The sequence below is a fragment of the Gymnoscopelus microlampas genome (genome assembly GCF_963454915.1).
Source record: "Gymnoscopelus microlampas genome assembly, chromosome: 4".
In the NCBI taxonomy this organism is placed as follows: Eukaryota; Metazoa; Chordata; class Actinopteri; order Myctophiformes; family Myctophidae; genus Gymnoscopelus; species Gymnoscopelus microlampas.
In genome coordinates, this window is record NC_139941.1 from 52260644 (window position 1) to 52275230 (window position 14587).

The 14587-nt window shown below is 38.7% G+C and overlaps 1 protein-coding gene across 1 annotated transcript; it reads left to right on the plus strand.

Annotated features, from left to right (window-relative positions):
• Nucleotides 1-8061: 8061 nt before the first annotated feature.
• LOC311044131 (HLA class II histocompatibility antigen, DQ beta 1 chain-like) lies at nucleotides 8062-13349 on the plus strand (the record flags this gene model as incomplete). The annotated part of the gene is made up of 5 exons (XM_084055551.1): nucleotides 8062-8332; nucleotides 9534-9617; nucleotides 10641-10895; nucleotides 12175-12447; nucleotides 13087-13349. Exons 2-5 carry the CDS (start codon nucleotides 9551-9553, stop codon nucleotides 13347-13349), a joined length of 858 nt encoding a protein of 285 aa, XP_083911677.1. The 5' UTR covers nucleotides 8062-8332; nucleotides 9534-9550.
• Between the last annotated feature and the right edge of the window lie 1238 nt (nucleotides 13350-14587).

The following is a 14587-nucleotide window of genomic DNA, read 5'->3' on the forward strand; positions in this document are numbered from 1 at the left end:
GAAGACTAGGATGAGTGGCTGCATGTAGATTCAAACAGACAGGCGGAGTGATATCTGTGAGGCTCCAGGCTCTAGTCTACACAGTGCAATGTTGTAGAAATTTAAGTGGAGTGATATGCTGTGTTCTAGAAAAAAAATCACACCCTGTGTGAAGTGAGTGGTGCCTTGCTTAGCTTGGCTAACATGTTCAATCAGCCAAGCTAACATGTCCAACGTTAGCTTGGCTGATGGCACTGATGTCACTTTGAAACATGAAAACAATGTTTCAAAGTGACACACCTATTTATAGGGCTCTATTTCGTCATGCGTCTCGCTAGCCAATCAAAGCACACCCTTTCAACATATTGTCACGTGTCACGTGATGCTTGACCAATGTTAGCTTGGTGGACACACGGACATACAGACATACATACATACATACATACGGACACACAGACAAAGCCAGATATAGGAGTGGTGCCCAAAGGTACAAATCTGCTCTTGGCCCTGAACGGACAGACCCACACTGGCCCACTATGGGCTAGCCCCAGCTCAGCCCCAAGTGTGGGCTGCCCACAGCAAGCCCACTGTGAGACCACAGCTGTGGGCATCACCTGGGCAAACCCGCGATGGGCCTGTGCAGGCTTGGTGCGGGCTTGGCATAGCCCTCACTGCCCACACATAGCCTGCATGGGCCCCAAAGGGGCTCGCTTGCAGGGGTATATTTAAATATGCAAATTAGGCATTTAGTCCATGAGCCTGAGCCCCAAAATTGAGCCAGATATTGAATATTCCATCGTTAAAAACCTTTGACTCCAACATCTTAACAAAATGAAATAAGTATGTTGACTCTGGCTTTGTCCAATGATCCAATGTTGATTCAGGAAAGGTATGCAAATTTGGGCATATTTTCCTAATGCCTAATTTGCATATTTAAATATACGATTTCAGAAAACTTGTAATACGATTAATCATTGTCTTCATGTAAGTGATCAACTCAGGAAGTTTCATTATGATAACTCTTTTTTAAATTTTGTAATTTTTTCACCTGTCATGTACGTATGGGGAAAATAACAAAATGTGTGATAACCATGAAAAAGCTACTCCTGTGGAAAGGTTATCATATATTTATTTACTCGTATTGACCCTATGAACAATTTAATATAGGTTTGGTTTTGCCCACTCTTTCGATAATCATTGCTCAATTTTGGGGCTCTGGCTCATGGACTATATAACATCTGAAGAGCATTCATACAATGTCCTAACTAAGATGTTTGCCTGAGCGTACACTTTGCAACACAGTCTATGGATGTCTCTATCATCTGTGAGATCCTCTGTGAGAGGAAATACTGCCTGTTGTGTCCTCTTTACATCATAATGCTACTTTTCTTGGTGTTATACGTTATGTTAAAATGAATACCATACTGGGAACAAATCCTAGGAAGCTGTTGTTAGCCAGCACTATAAGGGGAAAAGATAACCAAGTCATTCACATAACATGGCTAACAACAGTATTTCCAACCAGACAGACAGTTTTATACAATACAATAATGTATAATGTCATAATTCTAGCGCCAATTTTTAAAAAGATTGAGAAAAGGGGGTGAAATATTTCAAGAAAAAACTATATTGTGCACCTCTAATTTGTATGAATTTACTCATGATATATTTAGTATAATCATGATCAGACAGACACAAAAAATCTAACATTTAAATACACTTCAGCTCACTTTGATCACTCTGCTTCAGCTCACTTTGCTCACTCTGAGCTTGTAGATCTGCCTTTTTTTATTATTATAAAAACTAGTCTAGACCATACCCGTAGGGGGATATGAGCACCCAAATTGTGCAGTTTGGCTTACGCGCTGTTATCAGGGATGGAAAGTGAGTTTATAGGTACTCTGTAGTGTGCAGTGGCGGAGTTTGCTCTGGACAAACTTTTTTTTTTACACTGGTGCCATTGCTGTCTCTCTGCTGTCTCAAGAATCAAAAATGAGGAGAACGAGGCCAGGACATGTGTGTGGTGTTTATACTGTGTGCTTATGTCATGACGTCCCCTGTCGGCAGTATTAGTTTACCTTTTATTCCAGAGAGTGGTTTAAGAGAGGAGCTTCTAGTCCTAGATCATGTGAAAACAAACTGACAACAACTGTAAATACTAGATCAACAAGTCCCTGATTAGTCCTAAACTAAGCTTTATAACCCTCCACAAGGAAGTGTAATAAGTCCACTGTTATTTGTAATTATGATAAATGAAGTGTTTGCCAGAATAGGACCAGATATGGGTAAATCTTTATATGCTGATGACGGGGCTCTTTGGAAAAGGGGTAGAGACATACAACATTTAGTAAGAAGGATTCAAGTAGGAATAAATGAAGTAGAGCAATGGGGACATAAGTGGGGGTTTAAATTCTCAATAGAAAAAACAAAAGCATTATTTTTTACCAGGAAGAAAATAGCGGCAGGCCTAAGGGTGGAAATGTATGGGGAAAGTCTTGAAAGAGTGGGTGAGTTCCGTTTCTTGGGGGTAACATTTGACTCCAGAATGACATGGGCAGAACACATCAGGAAGGTTGTAGATAAATGTAAAAAGATTTTAAATGTAATGAGGTGTATAACAGGAACGAAGTGGGGTGCTGATATGTCATCATTAAGAACCCTATATGTAGGTTTGATTCGCTCTGTGTTGGATTATGGGTGTGTAGCATTTGGTTCAGCAGCCAAAACACACTTAGGAAAGCTGGATGTAATTCAAGCACAAGCACTTAGAATATGCAGTGGAGCTGTCAGGACTTCTCCCATATGTGCAATACAGGTGGAGACAGGGGAAATGCCTTTAAAAATTAGAAGGAGGCACCTTATGAGTAATTATTGGACGCACATAAAGGGACATGATAATTCACATCCAGTTAAGGAGGTCCTCCTGGGAATATGGAGGGATCCAGAATTCCAGTTTTGGATGGGTGGGGAATAAGTTAGCGGAATGCATGGGACTTAATACAACAGAATTTAGTAAAACAGTTGTAATTCCTGAGGTGGCACCTTGGTTGCTTAAGACACCAAAGATAGACTTTCATGTGCTAGAGGTTAAAAGACAAGAAAGAGGAGAAGTTGACTTGATCTATGTTTTTAATAATCGAGTAGAGGCAGAGTACAGTGATTATGTACAAATCTACACTGATGGATCAGTAGACCCAGAGATGGAAAGAGCAGGGGCAGCCTTTGTGGTGCCGGGAGTCAAGTATACAGTTTTTAAACGTGCAACAGATAAACTTGGTGTATACACTATGGAGATATATGCAGTGCTAATGGCGTTACGATGGGTAGAGGAGGTAAAACCTGATAAAGTAGTGATATGTGTAGATTCTTCTTCGGTACTCAAAAGCCTGCAGTCATTTAGATCTAAGTGCAGAGAAGATTTGATGTATCAGGTGTTACAGACACACAATAATCTAATTCAAATGGGGATTGAAATACAATTTATGTGGGTCCCAGCACATGTTGGTATAGAAGGTAATGAAGAAGTAGATGTGTTGGCCAAGAAGGCTCTGTTAAATAATGACATCCAGCTGAATATAAGTCTTAGTAAGTCAGAGGCAAAATCAATTATATGGAAGAAAGTTGTGACAGAATGGCAACAATCATGGGAAGAAGAAGAAAAGGGAAGACAATATTTTAGATTCCACAACAGAGTGAATGCAGGAAGAAAGAGGAGAAACGGAAGTAGGAGAGAGGAGGTTATTATAACAAGACTAAAAATTGGACACAGCACATTAAATAGGACCTTGCATTTGATGGGGAAACACCCCACAGGTTGATGTGATAATTGTCAAGAGGAAGAGACTGTCGAACATGCTATGATGCATTGTAGGGTATATCAAGCCGAAAGAGAGGTCATGATTGAAGAGCTGAGGGAGGTGGGAATTGAAGAAATAACGTTTGAAAGGATAGTGGGGGCAGCAGAGGACAACTCAGGCAGAGGCACAGTGGTGAAATGTATTAAAGAAACAGGACTGTGGGATAGAATTTAGTTAATTATGGATGAACAGAAGAGGGCGGTAATGCAACTATAAGGATGCCAACCGCCACAAAACACCATAAAGAAGAAGAAGAAGAAGAAGATGTTTGCCTGAGCGTACACTTTGCAACACAGTCTATGGATGTCTCTATCATCTGTGAGATCCTCTGTGAGAGGAAATACTGCCTGTTGTGTCCTCTTTACATCATAATGCTACTTTCTTGGCGTTATACTTTATGTTAAAATGAATACCATACTGGGAACAAATCCTCAGAAGCTGTTGTAAGCCAGCACTATAGAGCACTGAAGTCTGATGCCACTGCCACTAGAGGGCACTAGTTTCACAGGTTTGTGGCTTTATTTTTTGTGTTGAAATCTTAGATTTGTGAATCTTAGATCACGTCATATAAGCACTGTGTTCCAAACATAAACACACCACCCTGGCGTTTTTGTCAGGGAGGTGGCTCTGCATTGTTTATGATATTCATTCATATTTGATACAGCCTGTTTCTGGCGAAAATGGAATGAATTATGCCTTAAAAATCTTAAGAACTACTACTTCCGGGTCTGATATCACTGTCCCTACAGCAGCCGCGTTCATGGGAAATGTAGTCTTTGGGTTGTTTGACTCGTTTCTAGTGTTTATATTGTGTTACTCTTTGGGTAAATGTGTACATTTACACCTTCAGTCGATGCTTCATATCCATATGAGTAAAATCGCCAGGGTGGCATGTTTATTTTTGGGACAAAGTTCTTTTATGAAGCGATATAAGATTCCCCAATGAGGATATCAACACAAAAAGTAAAGCCACGAACTTGCGAAAAGCGCCCTCTACTGGTAGTGACGTCAGGGCTTTGGTGCTCTATAAGGGGAAAAGATAACCAAGTCATCCTACTATCCTACTATTCTACTATCCTACTATCCTACTATATCCTACTATAATTCTAGTAACCTCTGTGCGTTTGTAGTGGAGGTGAAGCTACCCGGTTCTCCTCACTGGCTGGACCAATTGCTCTGATTTTGCACACAGCCATTGACCATTACCATCTGAACTTAACTGTGAAGCCCGTTTTTCAATTTCACCAAATCTCAGCTTCTTATTAGCGTTTTTGTGTCAAACACTGTCGCCATGGTTATGGGGCTGCCCAGCTATGGGACGAACTGCCTCCCGGGTTGCCAGATCATGTGCACATATCCCCCCACGGATGCGTCGACCGGGTATGGTCTAGTTCACATAACATGGCTAACAACAGTATTTCCAACCAGACAGACAGTTTTATACAATACAAGAATGTATAATGTCATAATTCTAGCGCCAATTTTCATAAAGATTGAGAAAAGGGGTTCTCGACCTTTTCAGGCCCAAAATAATCATATATGAACTGCATGGGGACCCCCCAAAAAAATTATATTTGAACTGGGGACCCCACACCCTGAAAAAGACTTAGAATTGTAGGAGTTGGGGTGTTACATTTAGTTTGCCTCAGTTCCCACAGATAAATAGATCTACATGCTCTAAAAGAGCTTGTAGATCGGCTATTTAAAAAAAAAAAATGTTGCCTCTTTGTCTTCTGTTTTTTTTTTGTATTAAAAAGGTCTTAAAAGTCCTTAACATGTTCTCTTCACTGTCATCTTCACAAACTCATGTGGGGGCCCCCCTGGGGGACCCGACCCACAGGTTGAGAACCACTGGCCTACACCACAGGTCAAAGGTGATGAGCATCAATGCATTCACATGAACACATTTCTCTCCGTCAGTATATATTACACTGACACCATGATATGAACACAAAGTATCATCAATCATGGAACACCTAACAAGGATATACAGAAATATCTAAATACATCCATACAGTCAGTCATTTGATTACAATCAGCAACACCTGCAATCATAGAACAGTGATTGGCTGGACAGTGACTCACTCTCATGATACGGCCCAACCATCTGTGAATGTGGAGAAGAGGACCATACGATGCAGCACTGCCTTGTCTGCCCTCTACTACCCAACCAGTGCAGCTTAAAAGATCTCGCAGAGTTCAATAACAATGCAAAGGACTGTGTAAAGAAATGGGAAACTGTCATATAACCACATGCTTCAAAGACACGAAAAGAAGAGGATGATACACCCTGTATGTATGATTGTTGATAATATATTTAGATAGAATATATAATATATTTATAGAATATATAAATACTTGTAATTTTATATATATATATATATATATATATATATATATATATATATATATATATATATATATATATATATATATATATATATATATATGAATTACATTTTTACATTATCTAATTATTTACTTAATGTGTCTGTGGTGAAAGATTAGTTTTATTTATTTATTTTTTATTTAAAGTAATACTAGGTAACGTTTTCAGTAAAACTAAAGTTAAATTGTATATCTTTTGTAAGTGGCAAATGTTTCACAACACCCACTCCATGAATTTCACCTCCGAAAGCCTTTTATTTATATATTTTCTATTGAACGCTGTCGAGCATGACTTTCCCTCAGAAATTACGTCAGCTGGCCGGAAAAAGGAAGCGGAAATCCACCGGGTTCCTGTTTGGCCAGGAACTACCGCGCCGGTTTCCTGTTTGGCCAGGAACTACCGCGCTAATAACAAAAGGAAACTCACGCTGATTTTAAGAGATTGTATGATTTGAAGAACGAAAAAAAACAGAAAAAGAAAACACAGCTCACGGTAACTAAAGCTCCACTGGCTAAGAGAAACGATCCACAGATCGTACAAAAACAATTAAAAGAACGCTTTTTGAAACACTTCCGTCTTCCGGTGAAAACGAATGGAATTCTGGGTAACAGAGGATAAACGAACGGCCTGCAGTGACGGTAATGACCAGCAGAGGCTGCTAAAAGTCGTTTTTTGGAAATTTGCACAGAACAACTTTAAATTTATACCATGTTGGTATTATGTAAAAACATAGACGTCAAGCGATGACGCTGAAGTAAGAGGAACAAAGGGGTAGATTAAATACGTTTTATACTTATTCTACTCCTTTTTGAACATGTAGAATTATAGTATTTTGTTGTTGCCTGTGAGGCTTGCTTTTGACATGTTCAAAAGAAATATTTCATTCATCATCATTAATATGGAAGATAAAGGGAGAAGGGAGAGGGAGTCCCACACTGTCTTCACTTATAAAGAAATGTATTTAGAATGCAACGTTTTGGCCGCTTGGACCTTCATCAGGCATCCTGAACTGTTTCAGGTGAGAGGTACATGATTGGTCAGAAGTAGGCTAATTAGATGTTGCTGTGCTTACTTACATACACAAGCACATGCACGCACACACACAAACACACGCACGCACGCACGCACGCACGCACGCACGCACGCACGCACGCACGCACGCACGCACGCACGCGCGCGCACACACACACACACACACACACACACACACACACACACACACACACACACACACAGGGGTGGGGGGGGAGACAAAAGCTATGGAACTCTGACTGGTATTATTTTAAACTATGGAATTATAAATATTAGACCATATTCACATGGCGGCCATGTTTGCATTTTGCATTGAAGAAACAGGGTGGCATTTCATTAATTTCATTTTCATTCTTTCTTTCTTTCTTTCATTCTTGTGTTTCTCTTCAACAGAATCATCTTTATTGTCACATCACAGGTTAAAGGTGTAAAGAAGTGGGTGAAATTATTTTTAGTGCAGCTCCATCGTTTTAGTTATTTTCAGAAAGAGAAAGAAAAGAAGACGAGGAGGGGCAAGGAGAGAATAAAAGATGAATTAAACAAAGATATTTACATACAGTATGTACATGAGGTTAGACATGAGGTGCATAAGGTACAGTATGTACATGAGGAGACATAAGGTGCATCAGCAGCAGCTATACTGTTCATTATATGTGCAATAATCCAGACTGTCCTCTTTCCAGAAACAGATGATGTCACATCATATCTTTAATCTGATTGGCTGATTCTTCTGAACTAAAGAACGAGTCCTCCTTCATTCTCTTTCAGACTCCAGAACTTCTCTTTCAGTAAACATCTGTTTATTCTGATCTGTTTATTCTAATCTGTTTATTCTGATCTGTTTATTCTCATATGTTTATTCTCATCTGTTTATTCTGATCTGTTTATTCTGATCTGTTTATTCTCATCTATTTATTCTGATCTGTTTATTCTGATCTGTTTATTCTCATCTGTTTATTCTCATCTGTTTATTCTCATCTATTAAATTCAGTTCAGTTTTGATCAGTGATGATAAAGATTCCAGCCACCCTCCTCATCCTCTCCTCTGTACTTCATGTCAAAGCGATCCAAGGAAGTAAGTACATTATATTTATGTTATTATATAATATATACATTTATATCTACTGTTTTTATATAAAACCAAATAAGAACGATGCACAATACAAACAAATGACACGCACGCACGCACGCACGCACGCACGCACACGCACACTCACACTCACACACACACACACACACACACACACACACACACACACACACACACACACACACACACACACACACACACACACACACACATTGATCACATGACCAGTGTGTTTTTAAAGACATTTGATGGTTTCAGCAGTGAGATGTAATGAGGCTTGGATTGATGTTTAATGAACCTGAACAGCATTTTACCAATGACGCTGAACACACACATACACATAGCCTCTGTCAGTAGGGGGGTCAAGATTTTGTTGGGGTGGGGGGGGGGGGAAATGGAACTCTGACTGGTATTATTTTACACTATGGAATTGTAAATAATAAACCATATTCACATGGTGGCCATTTTTTCATTTTGCATTGAAGAAACGGGGTGTCATTTCATTAACTTAATAGCAAAATGGCCGCCATGTGAATATGGTCTTCAGAGACCACACCCCCTCTTCACCCTGCATAATAATACATATGTGCAGAGTAGACCAGTGGAGTGCTCCAGCATTTTATTTGGGTTTTCTCTTCTGAAGTGACCAGATATTTTACTTTCCGATTCAAGTTGTCCCCCTTTCTTTCTTTCTTTCTTTCTTTCTTTCTTTCTTTCTTGTGTTTCTCTTCAACATAATCAGAATCATCTTTATTGTCACATCACAGGTTAAAGGTGTAAAGAAGTGTGTGAAATTATTTCTAGTGCAGCTCCATCGTTTTAGTTATTTTCAGAAAGAGAAAGAAAAGAGGACAGGGGGAGGGGCAAGGAGAGAATAAAAGATGAATTAAACAAAGATATGTATATACAGTATGTATGAGGAGACATAAGGTGCATCAGCAGCTATACTGTTCATGATATGTGCAATAATCCAGACTGTCGTCTTCTTGGAAACAGATGATGTAACATCATATCTTAAATCTGATTGGCTGATTCTTCTGAACTAAAGAACGAGTCCTCCTTCATTCTCTTTCAGACTTCAAAACTTCTCTTTCAGTAAACATCTGTTTATTCTGATCTGTTTATTCTGATCTGTTTATTCTGATCTGTTTATTCTGATCTGTTTATTCTCATCTATTAAATTCAGTTCAGTTTTGATCAGTGATGATGAAGATTACAGCCACCCTCCTCATCCTCTCCTCTGTACTTCATGTCAAAGCGATCCCAGGAAGTAAGTACATTATATTTATGTTATTATATAATATATACATTTATATCTACTGTTATTATATAAAAACAAATATGAACAATGCACAATACAAACAAATGACACACACACACACACACACACACACACACACACACACACACACACACACACACACACACACACACACACACACACACACACACACACACACACTCCTTTTACTAACTGTATATATAGTATTGGATCTTGATTGTTGGTCCAAATACATAAAAATATAAACAGATGTTAGGAACTGTTGTTGTGACATCATGAAATAAATCATTCTGTATGAATTACTTTCATAATAAAATACAAAACAAAAAAAACATTTGAATATGTTTCAGTGAATAAAACGTTTGACAGGAAGTTACTTTTAATATCCAACCTTTCACTTCATATAAGAACCAAACATGCAGTGGTGTAAAGTAACTGATTACATTTACTCAAGTACTGTACTCAAGTACAATTTTGAGGTACTTATACTTTATCTTTACTGGAGTATTTCCAATGTCCAGTACTTTTACTTCTTCTCCACTACATTTCCGAGGCAAATATTGTACTTTTACTCCACTACAGTTATTTGAAAACTTTAGTCACTAGTTACTTTGCAGATATAAATTATAGCATTATAAAAAAGACATTAACCCTTTAGCCCTATTTTATACCTAGGCTATTTGAAAATAGCCGATCTACAAGCTCACTACGCTTCGCGATGCGACGCGTTGTGAGCTTGTAGATCTGCTATTTTCAAACATTTTAGTACTTTTACTTTTGGTTCTTTAAATAATTATTAGCAATACCTTTGTACTTTTGCTCAAGTAAATTTTGAATTCCGGACTTGGAACAGAGTAAATCTAAATTGCAGTATTGATACTTTTGCTTAAGTAAAATATTTGAGTACTTTTTCCACCACTGCAAACATGATTGTTTAACATGATGATTATGTGTTATTGTCACTGTGAAGAAGTTTGTTGTTGAATTTAATGACATCTATGTTTTTTCCAGTGTTCCATGAGCAGATTACTGTCATTGGCTGTTCAGACACAGTTAAAGACCCATATAAAGAGTACATGTATGCACTGGATGGTGAAGTGATGGTGTACGCAGACTTCAACAAAGGGAAGGTGGTGGAGCCTCAGCCTCCGTTTGTAGATCATATGACCTTCACAGGGTTTTATGAATATGCTTTGAATAATCAGGCGCTCTGCAAACACAACCTGGACACCATTCGCACTGCCTTGAAGAAACCACCAGTGAAAGGTACATGAATACTATGAACACAATAGTTATTAACTAAAACGGTTGAATATATTTAACATTAATGAAAATGTTTAAACATGTATATTAAGCATTTATGGTGAAATATCTTCTAAATAATATGTATTTCTAGTAAACATGAATATGTGCTCAAGGTGCTTTATTTTTATTTTATTTAACATATCTATGCATTAGTATGTACTTGTATTGTACTTTTAGTATTGTACTTTTACTCCACACAATTATTTGAAAACTTTAGTTACTAGTTACTTTGTAGATTTTGATTATTATTACAAAACATGCAGTAACCACTTCAGCCCTATAGGCCATTTGAAAATAGCCGATCTACAAGCTCACAATGCGTCACTAATCACGATTTGATGCATTGTGAGCTTGTAGATCTACTATTTTCAAAAGATTTGTATACATTTCAAGACTTGAAATGGGACATTTTGTATAATGAGTACTTTTACTTTTTGTACTTTAAGTACATTTTGTGTAATACAATAATAATCCTATTTCAACTGGATGGGACCCCCCAAAATAATCCTATTTGAACTGGAGACCCCCCAAAATTGTAATATTGATTGACCTGGTATCCTATAGTTTCTTTGAGGCTCTTCATTGTTCTCTCTACTCTCTATATGTGACTATTTACCTTGTTTGCTGACTAGAGTCACTGATGGGAAAAGTACTCAAATGTTTTACTTAAGTAAAAGTATCAATGCTGCAATCTAGAAGTACTCTGTTACAAGTAAAAGTCCGGAATTCAAAATTGACTTGAGTAAAAGTACAAAAGTATTGGCATAAAAATTTACTTAAAGTACCAAAAGTAAAAACTACTAAAATGTTTGAAAATAGCAGATCTACAAGCTCATAGCGCGGCACTCGGTGCTGCGCTATGAACTTGTAGATCTGCTTTTTTCAAAAAGCCTAGGAATAAAAAAAGGGTTATCCTGGAAATACATGATGGGGTCTGACAGACAGACAGACAGACAGACAGACAGACAGACAGACAGACAGACAGACAGACAGACAGACAGACAGACAGACAGACAACTGGACACATAGAGAAACAAAACTTAACTGGTAACTCAATCTCATTGTATTTAAGATATTTAATATACATTCAAAACATAATGTCAGATTTCACATCCTGAACCTATTTTAGACTTTATGTAGTGACATATTGGGCCGATGGGGGGCAGTTAGCCTAGTGTTGATATTATACAGATGATAATAAAAGTGAACATTAATGACATTTTTCATTGTCTATTTCCAGATGGATATGTGTTCTATCAGGCTCTCCGCTGTGTGTTTAACTCCAGTGAGCTGAAGGACATACAGTACATAATGTCATTGAATTTCGATGGTGATGAGTTCCTCAAGTGGGACAGTAGAGTAGATCAGTTTGTTGGATACACTGAGCTTGGTGTGAAGAACGCAGAGCGCAGCAATAAAGATCCTGGACAACTGGCTCACTGGAGAGCACAACGAGAGGCATTTTGCAAACACAACACTGAGATCTGGTACTCCTCTGTTCTGAACAAGAGAGGTGAGCTGATCTCAGAGCAGCACTCAACACTCATCACCTCATAAACTATAACATGAAATCACATGATTCTATTCAGAGATGATTAATGGTGTTAATATTGATCTGATAATGATTATAAAGCATTACTTAATCTGCTGACAAACATTTCAGATCCTCTTAACCCATTAAGATCTGAAGAAGCATCTGTGTCACATTCTGATTTGAGCTAAAAAGCATTACTTTACACTTTGGCTATTAAAAAATAGCTGATACATTCAATTTGGAAAGATGCTAATGTCTCTGGTAGGAGACTCAAAGGAGACTCTTTGAGTGTCCTATCGGCAGTGCCGGATTTATAGGAGTTGAGGCCCATGGGCTAGAATCATTTTTGAGGCCCCCATTCGCGGGACACATGCGCTCGCGAAAAATGATCGCGGATTTGGGCGGATTGGGTTAGGTTTTTTTTTCTGTTCTTGGTTTCTTTATTTCGGTTTTAGGGTCAATTTGATCGTACAAAAAAAAAACTTTTTTTTTCACCAAAAAATCAGAGCCCCCCCCAGTTGGAGGCCCGCGGGCTGCAGTCCACCCTAACCCAACGGTAAGTCCGGCCCTGCACATCGGAGAGATGATGATAATAATCATCATCATCATCTTTTTTAGGAGTGGAGCCCAAAGTGAGACTGAAGTCAGAGACTCCCCCTCGTCGTGGTGAACACACTCACATGCTGAGGTGCAGCAGCTACGACTTCTATCCTAAAGTGATCCTGGTGACCTGGTGGATAGGTCAAGAACCTTTGACCTCTGGTCTCTCCTCTACCGATGAGCTGTCTGATGGAGACTGGTACTACCAGTACCACTCCTACCTGGAGTACACACCCAGGTACACACCTAACAGACACCTATACATAGAAATACACACCTAATAGACACGTATACAGTACATACATTCTTTAAGAATAAAAAAAATGGCCCATTAATTGGTAGGCTAATATTAAGTCGCACGCACGCACGCACGCACGCACGCACGCACGCACACACACACACACACACACACACACACACACACACACACACACACACACACACACACACACACACACACACACACACACACACACACACACACACACACACACACAGAATAACAAGGGTAACAAAGGTCAACGGATCAATGTGTCAAATCCCGGCACGTTTCAGCGTGTAGATCGACTACTGCTACTACTGTGTGTGTGTGTGTGTGTGTGTGTGTGTGTGTGTGTGTGTGTGTGTGTGTGTGTGTGTGTGTGTGTGTGTGTGTGTGTGTGTGTGTGTGTGTGTGTGTGTGTCTGTGTGTGTCTGTGCGTGTGTGTGTGTGTGTGTGTGTGTTACAGATCAGGAGAGAAGATCACATGCATGGTGGAACATCCCAGCCTGACCGCGCCTATCAAGATGGACTGGGGTCAGTTACTCTAAACTAGTGTAATCTACTGTCTAAATAGCAGATAAACAAGCTCATAGCGTGGCACCGAGTGCCGCACTATGAGCTTGTAGATCTGCTACTTTTTTTAAATCGTGTACATTTGTGCAAATCTTTGAATATATATATTTTTAAAGCGAACATTTGTAACTGTCAAATGTCTCAACATATGTCTTAATTTATCTGAAAAAAAAACTATTTGTTGCTATATCAGTCGTGTTCAAACTTTTTCTTGTCAAATAAAATATATTCAAATATTTGCACAAATATTCAAGTGTCGCGCTATGAGCTTATTGATTTGATAAAAGCAGATTAAAGACCAGCTAGATTTGATAAAAGCAGATCAAAGAGTCATCATGGTTTCATCAATGTGAAAACAAGACCGTTTTATAAGACAGAACAAGCGCTGATGTTCTTTTTTACAAACTGCCTCACAGTTCTGAGTCTATGACTCTGTCCCAAGGTACTTTCTGCACATTCCACAGCCTGGTTTATAATCATCATAGTAAAAGGTTGATTCATGTCTTCTAAAATCTATCATCATATCCTTTGTTTTGGATGTATTTAGCTCTAAGAAGGACATGTCACATCAGGTGACAAACTCCTCAAGGACTGGACCAATAGGGTTGGACTCATTATTACTGAACAGACTCACAATGACTGTGTCGTCTGTTTATTGTTTATTGTGTTTGGTTGTTGTAGCTT